This window comes from Brachionichthys hirsutus, unplaced genomic scaffold (genome assembly GCF_040956055.1).
Source record: "Brachionichthys hirsutus isolate HB-005 unplaced genomic scaffold, CSIRO-AGI_Bhir_v1 contig_206, whole genome shotgun sequence".
In the NCBI taxonomy this organism is placed as follows: domain Eukaryota; kingdom Metazoa; phylum Chordata; class Actinopteri; order Lophiiformes; family Brachionichthyidae; genus Brachionichthys; species Brachionichthys hirsutus.
In genome coordinates, this window is record NW_027180508.1 from 23,748 (window position 1) to 48,077 (window position 24,330).

Sequence of the window (24,330 nt, forward strand, 5' to 3'; positions counted from 1 at the left end):
AACGAGCCTCCGTTCCCGAACAGCGGCCTGCTCGGGCCGTCATTTACTTTAAACCATGGAGAACGAATTGACGATAGATGTGACTGTCACCCGTGGAAATGTCCTGGTGAGCTCATGCAGATGGAATAAAACATGGCGTTAAATTAACCCTGTGTTTGATCTGTCATGACTTCATGTGCGCGCTAGCAAAGCTACAAAGCAAAACACGAAACAAATGTTAGCTCCGCATTCCGTGAGATTCCACAGCCTAAATCTGGTCACTGCTGTCTGCAGGCAGGACTCAAAGGTCTGCTGAAGTTTAATACAGTTGTGATGATTCACCAGTGTGTGTGTGTGTGTGTGTGTGTGGGGGGGGGGGGGGGGGGCATTAATGGTACTAATTTGTAGCCCCCCCAAAAAAGACATATGTTAAATTCTTTGGTTAGAATACTGTAATGTAATACAATATTTGTTGTATTGTTTGATGTAAACATTATAGCAGAATGATTTGTGTATTTGTTTGTGTGTGAGAGAGAGAGAGAGAGAGAGAGAGATTACCTCGCATGTTGTCATTTCTTTTCTTTCAGACAGAGAAGAAGGCAGACAGCTTCCAGAGTGTCCTGCAGGTTGAATATGATGGAGCTGTTGTGGGAGAGTCAGACAAGAAGCAGGCTGACCCCCTGAGGGAGTGTGTTGACTACAGCTTCACCTGCAGCTTCCACTGCAGCAAGGATGCTCAGGCTCTGAGTAACATGGCCCAAAAACCAGTCATATGTGAGCTCGGTTTTAAATGTTGTTTCAATGTTCTCAAGCTAACCAGCTCCTTCTGAACATTTCATTTCTGTCTGTCTGGGTTTTTTTATTTGGGCTCTCATATATCTGTGTTACAACACGTATCTTGGCTGGTTGATACACCAGCAGGGATTAATAAAGCTTAACGTGTACAAACATTCCTTTCCCTAACGCTTATACGCCCTGCGGGTCACGGGAATTGCTGAAGCCTATCTCAGCTTGCTATATGGGCAGAGGTGGGGAACACCCCGGATGTGTATATTGTTAATTTAAAATGAAGTTGATGTTACCTATTTTTGGTCTGACATAAAGTGAACCATAAATATCTGTGAAATGTTTACTAAGCTGAGGGTTGCTCCATTCCAAAAAAAAAAAGAGAGGGCTTACATGAACGTTTTGTAGTACTGTATACCAGTAATATACTTTAGATGTATTATCTAAACTATGTAGCAATATCACAGTGACCTCAGTGTAAGTTATTACATTGGCTAATATATATATATATATACAGTATATCTAGTGAAGTCTACTGCCTACAAGACAGTTATCATTCATTGTACACACTATATTGTTAATTTGCTCACTGCTTTACTAGCCTTCAGTTTTCACAGCACTGTTTGTTGTGAATGGGTTTTGTGGTGGCCAGTGACAGTGACAGAGGTCCTGCCCGAGGAGAAGAAAGTCGATGCGAAGACGGTACAGGGTCAAGCTGTGGTAGACCTGCTTCCTTTGCTGCAAGGTACAACTGGTTCTGTTAAAATTTGTGTTGTTATACTGAAATCTAATCTGTTTCTCTCCACAAGTGTCAGCTGCTACGTTTCCTCGTAGGCCAGAATGATTTCCTTTGTTGTCTTTAGGTCAGTGCAGCTTTTTGTTCACAGTCCCGGTCAATGTAGTGACCAGATCCCCAGCCAAAGAGAGCCATGCCTCCAGCAGCAAGGTTGGTTCAAAGCAAATAACTTGGAGCAAATCATTTTGGAAGTTGCAGAGCTGTCCCGCTAGCTGATGCACAATAGTGAGCGACCTCTTCTTTCCATGGGCAATTTCTAAAAAAGCTGCAGTTGGTTAATGTAACTCTGTAGACTCGGCTGAAAGTGTGTGAATAGTCTAAAAAAGTATTTAAAAGAAAATGTTGCTCCAGAGACTTCCAGCATATCATATATATTTTTGTGAATCTGAAACAACTAAGTGAGAAGCTGGTAGGAGTATGCTTTAATGTTTAATTACAAGGTGTAATTGCATCCGCTCAGATATAATATAGCATGAGGTTGTATCCACATGGGGGGATCAGGTGGGTCAAATTATGTTCCAGCCCCCAACGGAGCCCTTTCGTCTTGGTGGCTTCGCTTGTTTGTTGTTTTCCGTGTCGGGACTCTCTACCGGTCATTTTGAACTGAAGAAGCCTCTTGGATGAGAGTTGAAATGTTTCAAACTAAAGTCCTGTTTATTCTTTTGTTGTTGTTGTTGTTGTTTTTCTTGATTTATCTCGACCTGGATGAATGAGAACCTACACAGAGGTGTTCCAGTCTGTGTTGTCAAAGCTTTCTGCAGGGCCCTGCTTTACTTCAGCTTGCTCCTTTTAAAATGCTCATCAAGATCAAGCTGAGCTACATTTTGTTCACATTGGAATCAGGAAGTGAAGTTAATAAATCTTGTCCACATAATTGTACATACATAAATGTTCTTAATGTAATAATTGCTGTTCCTAGTTTTGTTTTTTTACTGATTTTGCTGAGTTCAACATTTAATTTTATTAACTCATGTTATTTATTCTGTCTGAAAGTCAGTTACATTTTCTTTGTAAATCAAATTTGACATTTCAATAATAAAACAACTCAATATTTTCCTGCCAGATGTTGGAAAGGCATCCGGAACTTCAGGTAAGACACACCTGACAACTTTTACAGCATTGATAATCTAACAGTGTTTCCAGACAGTGCACTTAACCAGAGTTGGTCCCTTGTAGCAATCAACCCTGGATGTGTGTGTCAGTGTGTCGGATCCAGTGTTGTCTGAGGCAGAAGTCTCAACCTCCAACCTGCTGAAGGTAACTGTGGAGACAGCCTACTCCGTCCCTGAGGCATGGATGCTGCAGTCTGGCTCTGCACCCTGCACATATACCGGTACTGCTGCTCTGCAGGTCCCACTTACTGCAGAGGTTAGTGTAAAAAAAACAGACAACACGTGTATGTTTAACAATGGTGCTCACAGTGTTGAATAAAAATGATGCTGCCATTTTTCTGGCTCTCAGAAAGATCAGCTGCTGGTGTTCGGTGAAGGCAAGCTGAAGGCGGGGTCGCAGAGGGAGGAAAGGTGTAGGCAGAAGAAGAGACCACATCAGGCTAAACTGGTCCCCCGGAACCACTTCCTGCCTGGTGTCTTTTTCCAGGCAGAGTCGATTGAAGAGGAGGACGGTGAGCTGACTAGCTTGAAGGTAACTGTAGTTCCAACTGTAACAGCAGTTACGTTAGCTTGAATGTGTCTTCCCTTTAAAGGCAAAATGCAGGAAAAAAAAAGAGGGTGTGAAGTAGTAGCTCGTCTCACGGAAGACTGGATGATCCAAAGTAATTACAGCATGGAGGCAAAATGAGTAAATAAATCAGTTTTGAGGCTAAAGGTCAAATGTTCCCACAGGACAGGGAGTTCCGCAATGAGGCAGAGACCACGAAGAGCAGGCTGAGCTGGGACACAGAGGCTCACTGCTTCATGGATGAAGGAGGAACCACCAGGTGCACACAACTCACTCCTCCCATTGGAGCACTGTACTATCTGCTTGTCCTGCATTTACGATTATTTGAAAGGAAAAGGCAGATAAACATTTCTTGGAGCAATATCTGGACTTTATAAGTTCTTTTTCAGGAACTAATAGCGCGTGACGTTTTGTTTGTTGTTTGTTGTTTGTCTTTGTTGGTTACATTTCAGTCTAAATGGAATGAAAATAAAATTTCTTGATCTTTTCACTGATTTAATCTCAGATTGTGCTGGTATTCCTTGATCTTTGTTAACACTGAAGTAAACCATTTTCATGCAAAAAATACGAATCAAACCCACAGTCGTTCCAAATATGGAAAATAGGAGTTACAGCAAAACGGAAGGAGAAAATGAACTTATGAGACATATATGATTGTTTACATTGTTTATCCATCAAACTTTTATTTCAGACTACAGCAGAAAATCACTGAGAGCAGATTCTGGCCAGTGGAGATCATGAGGGCGTCTGCTCCACAGTCAAAAGTATCAGAAACCAAACTGGTGAGACAATTTCTCAGAGGAAATTATATACACAGAAATTTGACACAACATCCACGACTGTCAAATACAAGATTGCAGCTATTTTTAACCAAAGCTGATGTGATTCCTTGATAGTTTGATTTAAATGTGTTTTTGTGTCTGTAGTTTTCAGAGGAAAACTTAGAGATCCCCCTCCATGGTGTGGCATTTGTGGACATGGCACGGCTCCTGTATCCTGGAATCAGCCGGATCAGAGGAGCATATAGCATCCAAGCCTTCTCCGAGGCTGTGTTACAGAAAAAGGTCCCCTAAATACACACATCACCCAAATCAGTTTTATTCATTTATTTTTGACTTTTGAATCAAGCAATGTATAAATACTACCAGATTAGAGCCTTACAGAAATGTTGGTTTTCTTACCAGTCTGATGAAATGATCAATATCAGTTTCATCTACTGTATCCAACAGTGCTCATAGACAATAGGATGCACATGTACTGCACAGACCGCCGTGCGTCATGTGTAACACAAAGATTTTACTCATAGAAGCCCAAAAATAAACCTAATGCTGGTTCTGTGATGTGTCTGCTGTCAAGCCTTTGTCAAAGTGTGTCTTCCATTAATTTTAAAGGGTAAACGAAGCGTCAGCGTGTTAAAGGAGCAGGCCAAAGTTCGTGTTGGCTCACCTTCAAGCTCTTACAAGGGAGAGGCGCTGAAGAACCTGGATGTAAGCATCAAAGGAAAGAAGGATTCCAAGGAGATGACCAAAAAGGTCAGCAAGAAGAGCAGACATGAGAGAGAGCAGATGTTTAATGAACAGAATTTCCAAGAGCTATGAAAATTAGTTAAGACAAACTGTGAACCAAGACCTTAAATATTTTAAACCCTCTCCAAGTTGAGCAAAACCATGATTTTGTTTATGTTTCTCATAAAATATTTGGGGTTTTTTGAGTATAAAAACAGTATTTCTTTTTCTTTTTTCTCCGAAATGTACTCTCTGAAGTCTGAACTTGTTCCTGTGATGTTTGGACTAAGATCTAACCTGTTTTTCATCCTGCTAGCAACGTGGAAATCAAATGAACGCATCTACAACCAGCAGCGGGGCAGAAAGCATGTCCGAAACTGAGCTCTCACACAATAATAGAGAGGGAAATGTAAGCGTACATTCATATTAACACTGCAGGCAACATTTAATGTGCATCTTCAGTACTGTAATATACTATGACGAACACACTGTGCATCACATTTCAAAGCATGCTGTCATGCTGTAGTTATGGAAATCTTCATTTGTATTAATGGCAGATATATGTGGAAGCCCGAACCTACATTCTGATTGAGATCGCCTTGGAGAAGCCGCTGGTACCCAAAACTTCTGCAGCACAGCTGGCCCATAGGTATGATGTCATAAAGACTGTGGGACGTATGGTAACAAATGTGACCCTGTAGCACTGACAGCACTGCCTGACTAGAATGTGGCCCTAAATAGCATCCACTGGCTAATAAGATAGTGATCAGGGTCTCTTTTGTTTCTAATGGCCTGGAATAGGAATGTGTATGAATATACATTGATGTGTTTCCTTTTCCTGCAGGGTGAGGGAGTTGGTCCCACCGAGACCTCCACTTACTGCAGGACCTTGTAGAGCAGACAGAGTAAAATGCACAGCTCTGCACAAATACACAGACACAAATGCACGCATGGAAAATGATCCTACACCAGAGAAAAGATGATAAATGATCTTCATGGTTGTGTGCTTCTGCAGGCAGTGCTCGATTTTCACAGGCAAGTAGGCAACGTGGTGATGCATGTTTCAGACCAGCATGAGGAAATATTTGGAACGAGTAGCAAGCCAATTGAAAACTGTCACGATGAGCAAATAAGGGTTCAATTAATAGGAGCACTGAAGGAATCTGGGAGATACCTTGTGTTCAAGGAACGAATGAAGGTAAGACCAAAGACACGCATCACTTATAGATTAATAAAACTTAAGGAACCCCCCAATGGCTTATCTTTAAGTGGTGGCGGTGGCTCTTCTGCCATTATTTGTCTGAATTTGTGTTTAATGTGTGTGTGATTTGGTGTACAGCATGCAGTCGTGAGGGTTGTACGTGACAAGATGCAACAGAGAGAGCCGTTTACAGACCCTCAAAAACACAGGGCATTTGTCAGCAAGCTCTATGCCTACCTGGTGGATGAAATGCATGTCGCTCTCAACAAGGTAACACACCACACATATGTATTTATCCACTCTGTGTGTATTAATGTTAATCCATAGCCTCGTCTCACCAGATTTATTCTGATGACATTGATGATGATCCCCCATTTGAGATCCAGCTAAGTTGTTCTCAGCTCATACATTTTGCCAGAGAGGCTCATTTTACTGGGGATTACCAGCAGGCTGCTCAGTTCCGCCAAGAGGTAAAAAGCATAAAATTCATTTTGATTTGTCATAACTTGATTGATTTACATTAATGAAAGAGAGTAGGGTTGACAACTGATAACAGATATCAGTAGAGTGGAACCTCGGTTCTCGAAACATAATTATTTCCGTAATATTGTTCGAAAACCAATTTCTTTTCCCCCATAAGAAATAATGCTAACTAGATTAATTTGTCTATGCATCAGATAAATTTCCATTTACATGCCTACAGTTATATTAATATGTACCTACATTTATCTAAACAACAGATAACACATGTGTGTTCCAATTCCGAAAACCATTTTCTTGTTCGAGAACCAAGTTGATCTAGAACCGAGTCGTTCAAGAACCGAGGTTCCACTCATTGTATATTCACTCTATTTGCACATCGTTTTTTTGAGTTGTTGTCATGACTATGCTGTCATTATGTTACAAGGCAGAGTGCATATCTCTGGTCACTGGGCCCCTTCATAGCCTTACACAGTAGCATTAGCACACAGATATGTGTCAATCTCTATGCACTACTAAAATCTGACTACCAACATAACTAAAATTGACTTGTGTATTTTTGGTCCTGTAGCTGGTGGGACGGTGCTCTAGTGATCCCTCCCACGTGTTTGAGTCGGGAGGCCTCTACATGCTGACGGGAGACTATGAGAAAGCTAAAAACTGTTTCCATGATGCTGTGTCCATCCAGCAGACACACCAACCTAGGTGCGAACACCCCGTCTACATTTAAAATGTCAATGCAGCATAAACCTTCCACTTGTCTGTGAAGCTGGATGTCCTGTATCCTTCTGTTTCACCAGTCTGATGATGTGTGGCGTCCTGGCAGCGATGTTTGAGCACTACGAGGAGGCCCAGAGCTTTTATGAGCGAACTGCCAGCATAGACCCATCCAATGTGGCGGCCTGGACACTCCTTGGTGAGATTAAAGTTAAATTTAAACTCACTGCTGATTTGCATGCTGTCTTCCTGCCACCAAACTGACTACTAACACCAAAATTGTTGTTTTTGATCACAATTTTCCTACATTATTAATTTAAAAAACATTACTGTGTCCCATAGTTCAAATTTACAAGTTGGATGGTTATTTTTCTTCATAACTGATAATTTACTCATCTGATTTCAGTAAAGATTTGTGTTAGGGCTGTGTTACGTCTGAGACATCAATAACAAAAACACCCTAAATTACCCTGAGATTAAACCAGGAAGATCCATCACTGGAAAAATGTGCAGTGTCATTTAACAGTAGTTGTTGTGCTGTCTAGGTTTACTTCATAAGAGTCTAAAGGAATCCATACTGGCTGAAAGGGCTTTTCTGGAGGCTGGGCGTCAGCTGAGGGCAAGAGAAGCAATGGAGCAAACACAGAGGGAAGAGGAGAAGGAGAAAGACCAGCAAGAAGAAGACATGGCCATACCTACATGTCAGTCTCCCACTGCCAAAGTGGCTGCAAAGCAGTGTTTAATTTGGGTTTCGTTTTTTTTGGGTGACTGGAGCAGTTGATACCATCTGACTATCATTATTGTTTCCTAGATACACAGCGTGGAAAGCAGGACTCAGGAGCAAAAGAAGTGAATCCAGGACAGAATATCAGCCCCAGATCAATTCCAGTGAAACTCTCCTCCAGCATTTACTCAGAGACGGTTCAGTTCCTGCTGCAGAACAGTGCCCTGCAGGTAAAAGCACATGCAGTGGCCGGGCAGCTCGCCGTACCGGTGCTCATTAAATATGAATCAAAGCAACCTGTAGTCTAAAATATGGCTGTTGCACCATTTTGCCAACATCCTTTTATTGTATTATATATATATATATATATATATATATATTATAAAAGTAAAAACACATTTTAGACAAAGCTTTATTTGCTTTCTAAAACCTAAGATGCCGGAGCACGCTAAAATAAATCAACAAGTATTCTGTTGTCAGATGGCAGAGGAGGCTCTGTCCCAGGAGCTGATGGCGTCTGATGGGGGTCGCAGCGCCTCCTATCTTCATCACGTGGCTCAATTACAGATTCTTCGGGCTGACTATTGCAGCGCTGCCACCAGCCTCAAGGAGGCGCTGTTTCATAACAAGCAGGTACTTGCACTGGTCTTCTTGCCGGGTGGCAACATGTTGACTAGTACTGTATACAGTATAACAAAAGTATAGCTATTCGTATACAATTAATGCATATTTATAATTTATAAATCAAACAGTGGCAGCAGAATGGTTTATCTAAAGTGCTTTTGCCTTCAGAAAGTAAGCCATGCATTCCATTTTGAATAATTTGAACAATTGTCTTCAGTGGATTTGGTAAACTAGTTTAAAATGTGTTTTCTAAGTTTGTTTAGTTTCATTAAAAAAAGGGTCTCTGGAGACCTCCATTATGTCCATCAAGCTGTATAGAATCAGGTTTTTTGAAAAGGACATTTTGAAAGAAGTCATATTGTCTTCGGTTGTTTAAGTGAATGCTTAATAATAATAATAATAATGATAATAATAATAATAAACCTGATTTAGGCAGGATCTCCTCTGATCTGCTGTGGTGTCCACCCTGTGCAGGATCCAGCCATCTGGGCTCTGAGTGGTCACTGTCACTACCTGCAAGGGGCTTTGGGTGATGCAGAGGAATGCTATGAACAGAGCCTGAACTTTCTGAAGCAGCCCCCAGACTCTCACCTTATCCTCCTCCGCCTGGGATTCATCTACCTCGAGCAGAGAAAGGTTTGACATTGAGACCAACTTCTCAAAAGAGCGTGGTACTTTAAGAAGCAGGCAGAAATACAGCTAATCCTAAATTACTGTGTCATATTTTTAGTATTCTTTCGAACCACTTTGAGTGTATCTAAACTTTTCTTTTTTATTATTATTCTATTTGAGGTTGAGCAAGCCACAGCTGTCTACCTGAAGGCTTGTGAGCAGTCTCCATCCTGCCTGACCTGGCTGGGCCTGGGAACTGCTTGTTATCAGGTAAAATGAATTTAATTCTCCTTATTAAGATTACAGTACACGAGTGTGACTTATAGTGTTGGAGACTATTAATATTGGGGCTCTATGCTCACCCAAACTGCCCTGCTCAGTTATTTCATTTCTGAATCGGAAAACCTTTGGGGCAAATACTGTCAAAATTGTGATTTTTACAAATAGCAGCTTACTCTTTACTGACAGCTGTGGATTTGTTGGGGGCATGATAGGTTGTGTTCATTTGTGTCTGTCCATGTAGCTGGGAGAGCTGTCCACTGCAGAGAATGCTATGATTGAGGCTAACCGTTTGAACAACCAGAACCCAGAGGTGTGGGCTTACCTGTCTCTGATCTACCTCAGGGTAAGCGATGCACTGAAAACACACAATCTGTTCTGCTGCCATAAAAGTCAGTAATTCATGAAAGGATGTAACACCGAGAGTCACACGACGTGTTTGTGGCCTTCGTCCCTTCAGGGAAGTAAGCCTCAGTCAGGACTCTGTTAAACACAGACATATTTTTCATACCTGGAATATTTGAAGGAGGACAGAGGAGGCTGATCTAACCATGCAATGAAATGTTTGTTTTCAGTCTGGCAGAAGAAAGGATGCAGAGGAGTTTTTTAAATGTGCAACGAGGGTGAGTTGGTCTGGTGTCCTTGTTACAGTTATTTATAATGGGACTAAAGCCAATTGCATATTATTCTTACAGTCAACAAGGCTGCAATGTCTATTCTACAAATGTTTTTTTATTTTATTTCTTGAGTCAAAAAACCATTTGTTTGCACAATTTGATCAGTTTTTAACGGAAGAGATATTATTTCACACAGATGTCCCAGCTTGTTTGTTTTTTGTCACACAAACAAGTCTAGGCTTCAGTATTTATCATTTGGCTTCTGCATATTAATTTAATTGAACATATTCTCCTCATACAACATTTAATCGAAAGTCATATCTAAATTTCTTATAAAAAAAACCTCTCCTGTAAGAAAACCTGTCTTTTCTTGTGATCCAGTTCAACCTGCAGAAGAAGTCACTCCTCACAGAGTTCAATGAGCTGAAGACCCGGTTGTCCTGCACTCATCTGGCATGAAGCTCTGCAGAAAGCGCGGATTCAAGGCTTTAAAGAGCATGTGCATTTCATTCTGGCATAATGATGTTGTGATTATGTGCTCATTCAATTTCCAATACATTTCAAATAAACTTTCTTGAAGTCTGCCATTTTACTCCTCATTTGTTTTTAACATTGTAAACACAATTCTCTCTGAAAAATCTTAGCTTTAATTGTGAGCATTTTTTTAATGGTGCTATTATAACATACAAACTTTCTGGGGCATCAAGTGTTCTTTTGCAGTGGAATCACTTAGATATGCTGAGGTCCACTACACACAACAGATATGTATAATAATAGAAAGAATAAATGGTAAAATATGTTGTTATCTTGATCAAAGAATGCAGGTGAAAAAACATTTGCTTTAACAGCTTCTGCTTCTCCACTCGGTCAGGTGTTGGTTCCTATTTTCAAAGTTTGCGATGATGCAACTCACCACTGATGATTCATCTGTAACTGTCTGTCCTGTTGTTTTGGTTGTCGTTACTGTAATGTTTCAACTGGTTGATGACGCATTGAGCTGAAACCAAATGATAGATAGAAACCCAGAAAAGAGACGTCACAGAACTTTTTCCCACTGAATTCTTTGAAAGTCTTGAAAGCTCAAGACATGAGGAAATCCAACCCAGATGTGTCCGGGGGGGGGGGGGGGGGGGGGGTAATAAATGCCAGCCTCCAACATGTTTACTTAGTATAAACATGGGGCTTTGTGTCAAAGTGTGTTTGCTCAACAATCAGCGCTTTGGTTGGACATGCGAGGAAACAGCTGGCGCTAGGCACTTAGTTCAGTATATACCGGTAACCCTCATGTAAAAGAGAATTATACAACTGAATTAAACAAGTAAAATAGGTCAGTACAGTATTTTGCTTTAAAGAGCAAAATGTTCTGAGATTAGAAATACCCTTTCCAGCCACCTGACAGAACACCTCTCGAGGAATGTATGTATGAATTAAAGGCTGTTGGAGTCGCTGTTGGGTCTAAAATGAATAAACCCAGAGAGGCCTTGCACCGAAGAGAGGAAACGAGGCAAAAACTGTAGATTATTAGATTTATTAAGACAGCTGCAGCTGGGAGAGGCCGAGAGGCGCGAGTAGTTAGCTCACGCACGGCTCTAGAAACTCTCTCGTCTCTCCCAGGATTCACACAGTTTATAAATGGTGAACATGTCTGCACCGCACCCTGGGGGCGGTGTCATACTTCATGAAAAGTAAAATTAAGAAGGATAAATGGCATCAAAGGAACCCTGACCTAACTTCTGCTACTGATTGGTGAGTTAATGAGCACCAGTGAAGAATGTTTTGATAACTACAGGCTGCTGAGGAGTCAGGCATACACAATTAAAAATGATCTATGGTCATGACAGAGTCCTTTGTCTCTTTGAGGAGTGCAGATTCAAAGGCTTCATCTCTGCTCAGGCTGCAGATAAGAATGTGTACGTGCACCCAGACATGAAGACTCCAACCTTGGGCAGATAGCTCTTTGAAACAACACGAAGCGTTCCCTTCTTCAGTCAGAAGAAAAACCACTAGGGGGTTGAGCATTATTAGGATTATAAACAGGATGTTCTGAGAAATACACAAATATATTGAACAGTCTGTTAAGCAACTTCACATTTCCCCCCTGTTGTGGATTTGGAAGACATCCGTGAATACAACACCAAATGGCTTTCAGTACACACTTCATTAATAAATCAACAACAGTTTGTCCATTATCAGGATGTGGCGAAAACCTTCCAATAAGGAAAAATTCCACAACTCCCCTACCGCTTGGTAGCAAGAACCTCATGGTCTGAGAATGGACCAAATCTGAAGTTAGGGAAAAGACAGAGACAGTTAAACATCAGTGTCTGCCTGTACGTCAGGAGCAACAGCATTATAGTCATCCACTTGGATGAGGTTATACTGATACATCTGTGCAACAAACATACGTGAGATTAACCTTTTGGACAAGGGGATTACACAACATGAACAGAAACCACAGAGAAATAAAAAAATCAACACTATGGCAATGAAAGGGCCTAACATTTTAAGGAGAACCTGATACCATGACCCTGAAAACAACCAGTCTAACCAGCCTTCTTCAACTTTGTCTTCCCGTGACATAGTGTCCCTAAGGTTTTTCATGGTGTGCATTACGTCTACAATAGTTTGGTTCTCATCGGGGATATATGTGCAACAGTGTTCACCAATCATAGCACACACACCTCCTTGTGGGGCTAAGGCCAAATCAACAGCCATCCTTGTTTGTAGGGCCATAAGACGGGTGGCCGTAATAACTTTATTCTGAGCTTCACTCATGATAATGGAAGCATTGACGAAACTTTGGAATCTGTAATCTATGGTTTCAAGTCGAAGGCCAATTTTTCCTACCCCTATGTTTGGGAAGAAAGCATGCGTAACTCGGTCTCCTGGAGACCAATACCTGTGTTGGTAGGGGACATTGCTACCCCAGATCGGATCATGTTCTTCAAAGGTAACAAAGCGCTTGGTTCTACTAGGTGTAGGCAGGTTGGGATGTACTACGGCTGTGACAATGTAAGTATGATCTGAAACTGCGACAGGTGTACATATGGCAGTGACGTTAGTCGGCAGTTGCATATATGCTTTCCATCCACACATCCACCAGATTCCATCCAATGGTTCAGGAATCTGATCATGTGGCACATGTGTGGTGAGGTTACAATGTTTACTGTCTACTGATGCAATGGGAGTGTTACCAGTTCCTGTCAAGTGAACACAAAGTGGAAAGCAATACGTGTCATCCCCAATGTCATTACACTGAGCTAAGTGTGTTTTGTCCAATGTTACTCTAAAACCTGTGATTGTGGCTTTTGTAAGTACAGATAAGCGTTTGTGGGTCAGATCTTTGGCTGGAGAAAAGGTTTCATTTACAGCATTCAAGGCATTCATGTAGGAAAAGGGTGTGGCATATAGGGCTGGTTGCCCCGCTGAGTGGGGTAAAAGTGAACACACGTAGCACCCGGAAACATTATTTTCATGTGCTGTCATGTTGGCATACTGCCACCAAGTGTTGGCTGCAAGCGGGTGCGCATGTCCTTCATCATCCGCATGATTGTTTCAGGTGTACATAGGAGTTTCAGACAGTGACACCTGGCTCGGTTGGTTAGAGTTTTTGGGTGTCACATGGCGTTCTTTCTCTGGTAAGTTAGTGTTACCTCCAATGACTGCGGGGGCTGATTTGGGTTCAAGGATACAAACTTGAATAGGGAAGACCGGATCAGGACCGTCCGCCCACGGGCAGAGGGATACCTGCAGACATCCCTGTGTAGCAGTGTTCACAGTTAGTACAATGTGTGTCTTATTTCCGGTGACGGCCGGAATTTCCTGTAGATATTGTTGGGCCAAGGAGGACAGTTTCCAGTTCGTCACCCCTTGACCTACCATCAGGAACACGTCGTCCCACCCATTCTCATACGAGTTTCCAGTCCAGGTGCTGGGGGGGATCCCGACGTACCACCGGTAGATGTTGTACTTTCCTCCATGAATAATGGGTCTGAAGACTCTGACGGAGGGTATGTCGTAGTAACACCTACTGCACCTTGTTTGGAGGCCCTGTAAGGGGATGACCAGGTCAGCTGTACCAGGGCCTTGAGGGGCACAGAAGGTGTAGGCTTGTAGTGTTGTGGTGGGGACGGGCCATGCTGGGCATTCGCTTCTTGCCGTCTCTGGGCCCCAAATCTGGGTCTTTGTGGCGTCCGTGGTGATGATTAGCCACAGGTTGATCCCCCAGAGAATCTGGAGAGGAGACATCCTTGCGGGTGCAGGAGTTGGTGTGACCTTAGTTCAGTTCGGTGACCTTTTTGCAATGACTTTGGTGAATCCAGGTGTCCCTTTCAGCGATTTTCAATGCTGTGGGGGTGGTGATGAGGACCTTGAAGGGGCCTTCCCAACGTGGGCTCAACCAGGCCTTTCGTTTCACCACTTTCACCAGGACCAAGTCACCGGGGGTCACCGTCTCCTGCACAGAAGAATCAGAAACAACAGGCAGATTATTTGTTCTAGAGACAATTTTTTCTCTAAACAGTGTACAGAGCCACTCTGTTAGTGGGTCTGCCACTCCTGGTTTGTCTGACCATGATTGTCCTTCCCATAAGGGGAGATGGAACGGTCTGCCGTGTACGGCTTCAAACGGCGTGATGCCTGTGTTGTTTGGTGTGATTCTCATGTATGTTTTTACCAATGAGAGACATTCAGGCCATGATTTGTTTGTTTCTTCCATGGTCTTTTTTAGCCTTAGTTTGATTGTGCCATTAGTTCTTTCTACCAAACCTGCACTCTGTGGGTGGTATGCACAATGATGTTTAAGTGTGATACCCAAATGTGTTGCCATGTTTTGTACTACATCATTAACAAAATGGCTCCCATTATCACTCCACAGGATCCTAGGGATGCCATGTTCTGGTATGATGTGTTTGCAGATGGTTTTGGCCACTGTGAGTGCGTTTGCATGTTTGGACGGCACTATCTCTACCCACTTGGTAAGTGAATCGATTAACACCAAACAGTACTTGTACTGGCCACTCCTGTTGAGTTCAATAAAGTCCATATGAACAACTTCAAATGGATACGTGCCAGTGGGACATTTCCCTCTCTGCGGCCTGATATTGCCTTGTGCATTGTGACGACTGCACACTATACAAGACCTACAAAAAGTTTTAAAATAGGTTTGTAGGCCCAGTGGTACTGTGAATGCCTGTTCCACCACTGCCATCATCCCCCCTGTTGAGACATGGGCTTTCCCATGACTCAAAGTAGCCACAGCTTGGAATAGGCTTCGGGGAATGACAGGTTTGTTGTTTTTGTGATAGAGTCCTACTTGGGTCTTGACAATGTCTTGTGAGGACCACAATGTTTTTTCTCTATCAGGGGCGTCGTTTTGCATATCTATGAGCACTTGTGTTGGAATGTGGTGCTGGTCGTTGTCTGTGTCAACCACCAGTTGGGCAGTTTTTTCGGTGGCAGCCTGTTTTGCTGCCTGGTCTGCTCTGGCATTTCCTAACGAGACAGAGTCTTTAGATGACGTGTGTGCTTTGCATTTACACACAGCAATCTTGGCAGGGAGCAACACTGCTGCTAGTAGGTCTGTGAGCAATTGTGCATGTTGGACTGGGCGACCTGTTGATGTCTTCATGCCTCTTCGTGCCCACATGGCTGCGAAAATGTGTAGAGTTGAGTGAGCATACTGGCTGTCTGTCCATACAGTCACTGCTTGTTTTTCGAACAACTTGCATGCTTCTGTGAGGGCAATAAGTTCTGCTGCTTGGGCTGACATGTTGCCAGGTAGTCTTCCTTTTTTCAATGTCTGTGTTGATGTGACTACTGCATATCCTGTATTTGTGTTTCCATACTGATCTTTGCTGGACGAGCCATCCACAAACACTGTTTGTCCTTCTGTCAGAGGTGTGTCTAACAGATCCATTCTTGGTTTGCAGATTTCTTCTGTGGCCTCTGCACAGTTGTGTGGTGTGCCATCATCTTCAGTGGGGAGCAGGCTGGCCGGATTCAATGTGCAGCACCGTTTTACTGTCAGGTGGGGTTGGGACAGCAAAACTGCTGTTAACCCTAAGTGTCTGGCAGGTGAAAGGAATGACATCTTAGTTTGTGTTAACAGTATATCTACCGAATGTGTTACCAACAAGGTTGTTGGATGGTACAGTACGAGTTCTGCTGATTGTTGAACCGCCATGGCTGCTGCACACACCGCTTGGACACACTGGGGTAAGGTTCTGGCTACTGAATCTAATTTCTTAGAGTAGTAGGCTACTGGTCTTTGTTGTGCTCCTTGCTGTTGTAGGAGTACAGATGTCATAAAACCATTTTTGCAGTCCACCGTTTGTGTGAATGGTTTACTGTAGTCTGGTAGGCCCAGGGCTCCTGTACCTGTGATCTTCTGTTTGATCTGTTCAAATTTTTCTTCCGCTTCTTGTGTCCAACTGATTGGATCCGAAAGGGCAAGGTCTTCTTGGTAGATCATGTCTACTAGGGAGTGTGTGGTTTCAGCATAATCAATTACCCACATTCTGCAGAAGTTCACGAGGCCTAAGAAGGCCATCATTTGTTTCTTTGTTGATGGCTTTGGGGCAGCCAGGATGGCTGACTTGCGATCAGCAGTGAGTTTTCTTCCTTCTGCTGACACATTATGTCCAAGGAACACCACTTCCGTCTGTGTCCATTGGAGTTTGCTCAAGGAGGCCTTGTTGCCTGTTTTAGCCAGGTGTTGGCAGAGTTTCACTGCTTGTTCCTGGTTCTCTGATTTGGTAGGACTGGCTATCAGGATGTCGTCCACATAGATCAGTATTTGTGTGGTTGGCTTGTGTTCATGTTGGCTGAGGCAATTATTCAATTCTTGTGAGAAAATGGTGGGGCTTTCAGCATAACCCTGTGGCAGTCTGGTGTAAGTGTACTTCTTATTGTTGAATGTGAAACCAAACCAATGTTGTGCTGAAGAATGTAATGGAATAGAAAAAAATGCATTGCTGAGATCAATAACAGTGAAGTACTGTTGGTGTGGTTTAAGCTCGTTCAACAAGGTGTGTGGATCCGGAACGCATGGGGCTCTCTGTTTTACTGCTGAGTTCACTGCCCTTAGGTCATGAACTAGCCTCCATGCTGATGTGTCTGCCTTTCTCACAGGGAATATTGGTGTGTTGCAAACCACTGTCGGTGCTTCAATGAGGATGCCAGCTGCGATCATGTTGTTGATGACAGGGGTGATACCTTCTTTTGCATCCGGTTTGAGTGGATACTGGCGAATGCGTGGTCTGTAATTCGTTTTTGGCTCAATTGTTACTTCTGTTGCCGTTGTCATCAGGCCAACATCTGTTTTGGATGCGGACCAAAGGGTTTTGGGGATTCGACTCAGGTCTGCTTCCAGATGGTAGACCTGGGTCTCTCTGTCGTGACGTCATTCACTTAGATGGGTGGTGGGGACAAAGGTTGTGGTCCAGTTGACTGGCATCTTCCATATGACCTCCCCAGGGGAGAAGTTTCTTTTGTACATTCCCCGATGGGGTGTCCACTCTGGTTTACTTTGTTCACTCCATGCCACCCTTTGAGCTTTCTCTCCCACATCCTTCCATCTCCAGTTCCTTGGTTTGGCTAGAGAAATATGCAGCGGGTTCCATGATTGTGGGAGGAGCCTGAGTTCCAGGACTTTGTCCGGGGCTGTCACTGCTGCAAACATCCAGTTCTCATCTGTGCTCCAATATATAGCTTTGATCTGGAGCCGTAGGGGTTGAACCTTTGCCCACTGGGTAAAAAATGATGTGTCTGTTTTGTGTGGGGCATATCTGATGGTTGAGTGGAGTGGATATTTGTCTTGGAGATCCCACTCTGAACCTTCTAAGAGTTCTTCTGGCAGTGCATTCAACTCTGTGACTACTGAGGTAGGACCCCTGGTGGTTGGGTCAAGACTATAGAATACTGAAGGTACGCCCTTGCCTTCTAAAACCAGCATTTGAGTCTCTAGACCTCTTTTGATTACCACTAGCTTGCTGTCACTTACTGTGAGGGTTAGATTTAGAATGTGTATTAGGTCTCGGCCTAAAAGATTTTCTGGACAGGCGGGGACATAAACAAAAGACAGTTTAGTGTGTTTTGTTTTGTCCTCATCAATCACTGTGATTGGCTCAGTGAATAGCTGTGCTTGTGGTCTGCCTCCCACTCCTATCACTATGATGGTTCGTTTTGACAATTTAATTCCTTCTGGAAGACGATTGATTACTGAGGTTTGTGCTCCTGAGTCTACTATGAATTTTAGTTTTGCATGAAGGGGACCTAACTCGAGATATCTAATTGGGGGATCGATGGATGAGGTGTGTCCGAACAGTACTGACAGGTCTAGGACCGGAGTTGTGGCTTCAACTTCCAGTTCTCCTTCTTCCTTCCTGGAGTCTTCGGACGTCTCACAGTCTAGTCATCCTTCCTGGTTCCAGTTATTTTGAGGATGTTCTGGTTTTTGTTTGGAAGGTGCACGGCATTCTCGGGAGAAATGTCCAAATTTGCCACAGTTGTAGCACATATCTTGTCTGTTTGCCGGACGTCCTCGTCCGCGACCTCTTCCTCTGCCCCTCCCTCGGTTGGGTTGGTTTTGATAGAATGCTTGAGTAGGTGGGGCAGATTCGTTTATTCGTTTATTTATTTAACAGGGACAGCGCACATTAATAAACATTTCTGTCAATGTGCCAGAATTAGCCAAAAGGCTATTTTTCATCTGTTGTCCCTGGACAGAAATTCCATGGCCCCAAAATATAAATACTTATGAAATAAAATTAATAAAAATACAGATATACAATAACCACATAATTAAAAACTATATCAACTAAAACAATTTCAAGTAACAGTAAAACTTAATGTCTATTAACTAAAATTTTATAAAGCAACTAAAATCATAAAAACAGGTGACATTATAAAACAAGAAATTAAACAGCAGTTTCTCTCAGTGACGACACAACTGTGTGCTAATGAGCCATTCCTTAAGGTGAAATTTAAATGCATTACAGCTCTCAAGATTTCTGACGATAACTGGGATAGAATTCCACTCATGTGCAGCTTTAAAGGAAAAGGCAGATTGACCAAATTTGCTTTTCCTGAGTGGGATAACGCAGTCCCCTCTTGCAGCACCTCTAGAAACTCGATGTGTGGCAGTTCTTACATCCACAAACTGTCCGAGCGGAGGAGATGTTAAACCATTAATAATTTTGTACATCAGACATGAATTTATATATTTAATCAAATTTTCCCAGTTTAACAATTTGTATTTATTTAATATTGGGCAGTGATGAAAATATGCTGGTTTTTTGTCCAGTATTTTAAGGACTCCAAGGTACTTGTATTCGGAAACAATCTGCAGCCTTTCCCCCAAAACAAAGACATCTGGGTCAGCACCAGAGCACTTTGTCTTTGAGAAAAACATGCAGACCGTTTTTGATAGATTTAATTGCAAACAGCACTGCTTCAGCCAAGTTGTTACATGAACCATGATGTCTGTGAGTTCTTCAGCAACTTGTGTAGTACTGCTACCAAAAACATAGATAACCGTATCGTCAGCATACATTTGTAAGTCGATGTCAGGACAAACAGAAGGTAAATCATTAACATATAAAGAGAACAGCAATGGTCCCAGGACAGAACCTTGAGGAACACCTGTAGACTGACCTAGAACAGCTGATTGATGGTTTTGTAGTTGAACACACTGAGAACGGTGTAATAGATATGATTCTAACCATCCAAGTGTGCGCAGTGAAAAATTAAAGGTAGACAGTTTAGACAGGAGGATTCTGTGATTGACAGTATCAAACGCCTTTTTCAGGTCAAGAAATATTGCTCCGACAACACCACTTTTATCCATTAAAGATTTGATCCTTTCAACAAAAAAACAGTTTGCCGTTTCAGTCGAGTGTTTGGCCCTAAAGCCAAATTGCATTGGATGCAGAGAAAACGGGCCAGTATTCAGATAGCAAGTTATTTGTTCTGCTACCAATTTCTCTACCCCCTTTGACAGTGTCGGGATTATACTAATAGGCCTATAGTTGCTAGGCAGCAGAGGATTTCCACCTTTAAATATAGGAGTCACAACTGCCTTTTTCCAAATACTTGGAAATTTTCCCTGGGAGATTGAAAGGTTAATAATTTTGGTTAATGGATAAAGTATTGATGAACTGAGCTCTTTGAGCATGACTGTGTCCAAACCAAAGACATCTTTTGCTCTTGACGTATTTAACGATTGAATAATTCTCCTAACCTCCATTTCACTAACATTTCTTATACTGAATGCTGGTTCATTTGTGCTTAGTGTTCTGATATTTGTTTTGCCATCAGGAAAACATTGAGCAATCGTGGACACAGAGTCAACAAAGTAATGGTTGAGAACCTCTGTAATTTCAGACGGATTATTTATGATTTTTCCATTTATTTCAAGTTCAACCAATTCCTTTACTTTATTGTGATTTCCTGTTAAATATTTCAAATGTTTCCAGACAATTTTACTATTACCTCTTGCTTTTTCGATTATAGTTATGAAATAATCTGCCTTTGCTTGTCTAATTTTATTGATCACTTTGTTCCTCATCATTACAAAAAGATGTCTGTCATGGCTAAGTTTAGTTCTGATTGACTTTTTTAAGGCCCTGTCCCTTTCTTTCATAATTTTTAAGATATCTACATTTATCCAAGGGACGTTATTTTTCCTATTTCTATGCCTCAATTTACAAGTATGGTTTATAATAGTGTTCTCTAAGCTTTTTGAGAAAGCATTGCTGTCTTCTTCCAGGTCTATCCCCTGCAACATGTCATCCCATTCAGTATGTAGAATAGCATTTGTTAATGTCTCCATTTTAGTTTTAGGAATACCGAATGATTCATGTTTTTTTATTAATGGATTAAATCTTTTATTTGTTAGTTTCCTGACAACAATAATGAAGTTATGGTCAGACATGCCAGTTAACATGTTCAATGATTTAGGAATCCTATCCGGTCTATTGCAAAATACTAAATCGATTTGCGTACTAGAAGAATTGGTTATTCTTGTAGGTCCATTGACTAGCTGCACCAGGTCAAATTGATCTGTAATCTTTTTAAGGTTTTTTCTAGATTTTTTGTCCTCCCAATTAATGTTAAAATCTCCCATAATAACTACTTCTTTGTTAAAATTACATTCTCTAAGTAAGTTCTCAAATTTCTCATAGAAATTACTCTTTGATGAGGGAGGGCGATAGATCAGTATAAGAGCAAATGACATTTGTTGTGACAAAACTATATTTATGCCAATGCACTCTAATTCTTTGCCATTTGACCATTCTATTTCCTGACACTGAATGCAATCTTTGACGTAGATCATAACGCCGCCTCCCTTTGAGCTCACCCTGTCTCTCCTGTAAATGTTAAAGCTAGGTACATTAAGAGCTGCTGATGGGGTAGATTCCTGGAGCCAGGTCTCAGACAAACAAAGGTAGTCTAAGTCCGAGTCCAGCAAAAGATGATGCACCTGCTCACTTTTAGATTTAATGCTGCGTATATTCAAATGCCCTCCTAAAAGACCCTTCGGCTTCATTATAGGATCCCAAACTGTTCTTGAATGATTTACAGTCTGAAAGACTTTCCACTTACGGTTCTTCGTGATTGCTGAGTTTACTCGTGTCTTGTTTACATTCTGTTCAGGATCAGCTACCTGGTCACGCCTCCTTAGAGTCCGTTGTGATCCATCCTCCCCAAAACAAGGGGCATTCATAGAACTGATTGTCACAGCCTCATTTAAAAGACCACAGGTTATAGGCGTGGCTTGAGGAGCAGAAGATGGAGGAGGTATCCGAGGGATTTGGATTAAATTGCCCTGATGGGCAGCAGAGGGGCGAGATGAAGCACGTGCTGAAGTTCTGTGGTTGGAGATAATGGTGGAGATTACAGGGTTTGGGCAGCAGGGGGAGCTGGCGATGAGGACCGGTGATGGAGAGGTCCCTGAGGAGGAAGAGGGGCCATCAGAGGCCGGCGTGGTGACCTGTGCCGTCGGTGGTGTGGTGGGATAAGGAGGTGCGGTCAGTCAATGATGGGGAGCTGTGGAGACTGCATGGGAGATGTTCAATGAGAGAGCACGTGTCCCCTGGAAGCTGGGATGGAGACCGTCTCTGCTGAAGAAGGAAGCTCGATTCCAGAAAAGGTTGAAATTGTCAATAAAAACCAGGTTGTGTTCCGGACAGGCCGACTGCAGCCAGGTGTTGAGGGCCAGCAGCCGGTTGAAGCGACCAATGCCTCGGTGCAGCGTGGGGATGGGGCCAGAGATAAAAACGGACTTTCTGCTGTCTTTCAGTTCGTTAAAAAGACGCTTAAAATCCTGTTTTAAAACCTCCGACTGCTGCTTGCTGGTGTCGTTGCTTCCTACATGGACGATAACGTTCCTGATGTGCGGGTGATCCGTGAGGATCTGCGGGATGTGTTGCGCCACATCAGAGACGTGAGCCCCCGGCAGAGAGTGGGTCACGGCGTGCTTGGCCCTGATGTGCTTGATGACGGAGTCCCCAACGATCAGTGAGGTGGGACGCTGCTCCGAGGACCTGCGGGGAGGGGACGTCGTCGGGGTCACGGAGGAGACAGGTCCGCCAGCTGAGATGTTTTTGCCGGCTTGTCTCGGCTGGCGGGCGGCGCGTCTCGGCATGTCGCTTGGCCGAGGGACGGGGGACGGCTGAGACCTCCGGGGCCGCCGGTGTAAGGGGGAACTGCGGTGTGAGGCAGCTGGCAGCGGGGGGAAGTCCGCCTCATCCAGGACGGTGAACCGGTTTGAGAGCTCCAGGTCGCAGGGTGGCGCGGGCGGCGACTTCTTCCTGCCGCTGTGCCCGCGCGCAGCGGACCAGAGCCCGTGATTGACAGTGGAGCTATGGATCAATAGGTTGGGCGTGAATGTGGCCTTTACGGGCCGCCTTGGTTTTGCTCCCTGTCGGAGCCAGAGATCGTCGGCGCCTGGGGACACGACCGGGATGGTAGAATCCAGGTCTGGCCCGACGGCCGCGGCAGCGGCGTCGGCAGCGGCAGCGGCGCCAACTGTCACTCGTGAATCTAAGAACGATTCACTCTCTCGGATGTGGTAAAGAGTGCAAATGCGACCCTCCAGCTCAGCAATCGTCTGACTCAGATGGTGGCAGCGATCGCAGCCGGACGGAGAGGTGAGTGACGGCATCTTAGATGAGGACGTTTTTTTGGCGGCACTTCCTTGAATGTCGCAGGTTCTTCGTTATTTTGCGGGATCTTTCCAGCTGATGCGGCGCATCGGAGAGGTTGTTAACAGGATTCAACAGACTACTGCATGATTTGCAAAAAGTCTTTTTTGGTGAGCAGCTGAGCAGCTCTCTATGGCGCCAAAGTTTGAAATTCGTAGAACGGAAATGACGTCACCATCACTCATCCAATCTAAACAAACAACTCCACTCCAATTGTAGGTCTGCGATGCAGTCAGCCCTTGCATCATGGTGGTCAGTGTGTGAATTGCAGATGTGCTTTCCCTCCTTTTCTTCATGTCTTCAGCATGCATTGCCCATGCCAGTAAGTCCTCCACAGTTGCAGTTCTCCAGGTTGGGTTGTGTTTCCTCACAAAATTGGTTGTCCCCTCTGCGAGGCCATCTAGAAAAGTGGCTCTTAGTAGGGATTGGAAAGGACTTCCCGGAGCAGGGTCTTCGTTCATGCCGCTGCTCTGCTTCATCACATTCTGGAGTCGGTCCAGGTACCTTTGGGCACTTTCTCCTTCTTCTTGCCGACTTTGCCTGACCTTTGTCAGGTCAGGGGGTTTTGTGTAAATGGTGATGGCTGTTGCCAGCATGGTGTTCAGTGAATTATTCAGCACATCCCCTGGTGGAATCGGTATGCCATTAGAAATGGGTTGGAAGGCACCCTGGAACCTGCCCACTCGGTGGCCAGCTGTAAGACGGACAACACTCAATGTTTCCGTACCGTTCAGATGATAGGACAACACTGTTTCTCTTACGGCTGCAGCCCACCTTTCAACATTTTCTTCGATTGGTGGAATAGAGGCACATGCTGCCCTTTTCTCATCTTCAGTCCAAGGCCTGTAGACTAAAAGTGTGGCTGGATATGGCATATTGTCAGCATCAACCGTTCCATAAGCAGGGTTTGCTACTGCAATCATAGGATATGTTTCCGTTTCAGGCAGGGGTGGGTAGAGTTGTGTGTGTGTGTATGCCTCTGTCTGTTTTTTCTTTGTCTGCATTCTTGTGTGTCCCGCTATGGGAGTGATTTTTGAGGTTCCTCCGCTTGCTCCTGGTCCAATCGCGTCCTCCTCTTCGTCTATGGGGGTGTCTCTTGAGGCTCCTCCTCCGCTCGGTCGGGCT

The 24,330-nt window shown here is 43.5% G+C and overlaps 1 protein-coding gene across 1 annotated transcript; it reads left to right on the forward strand.

Annotated features, from left to right (window-relative positions):
- Nucleotides 1-52: 52 nt before the first annotated feature.
- LOC137915721 (cilia- and flagella-associated protein 70-like) lies at nucleotides 53-10,459 on the forward strand (the record flags this gene model as incomplete). Its single annotated transcript, XM_068758838.1, has 26 exons — nucleotides 53-106; nucleotides 567-753; nucleotides 1,418-1,510; nucleotides 1,629-1,711; nucleotides 2,625-2,651; nucleotides 2,738-2,929; nucleotides 3,023-3,205; nucleotides 3,406-3,500; nucleotides 3,933-4,023; nucleotides 4,168-4,305; nucleotides 5,063-5,155; nucleotides 5,304-5,395; nucleotides 5,591-5,651; nucleotides 5,762-5,944; nucleotides 6,086-6,217; nucleotides 6,289-6,417; nucleotides 6,999-7,132; nucleotides 7,228-7,343; nucleotides 7,690-7,845; nucleotides 7,956-8,098; nucleotides 8,349-8,501; nucleotides 8,967-9,128; nucleotides 9,285-9,374; nucleotides 9,628-9,729; nucleotides 9,959-10,006; nucleotides 10,382-10,459. Coding segments are annotated over 26 exons (3,015 nt in total), but the record flags the coding sequence as incomplete, so codon positions are not given.
- Nucleotides 10,460-24,330: the final 13,871 nt, after the last annotated feature.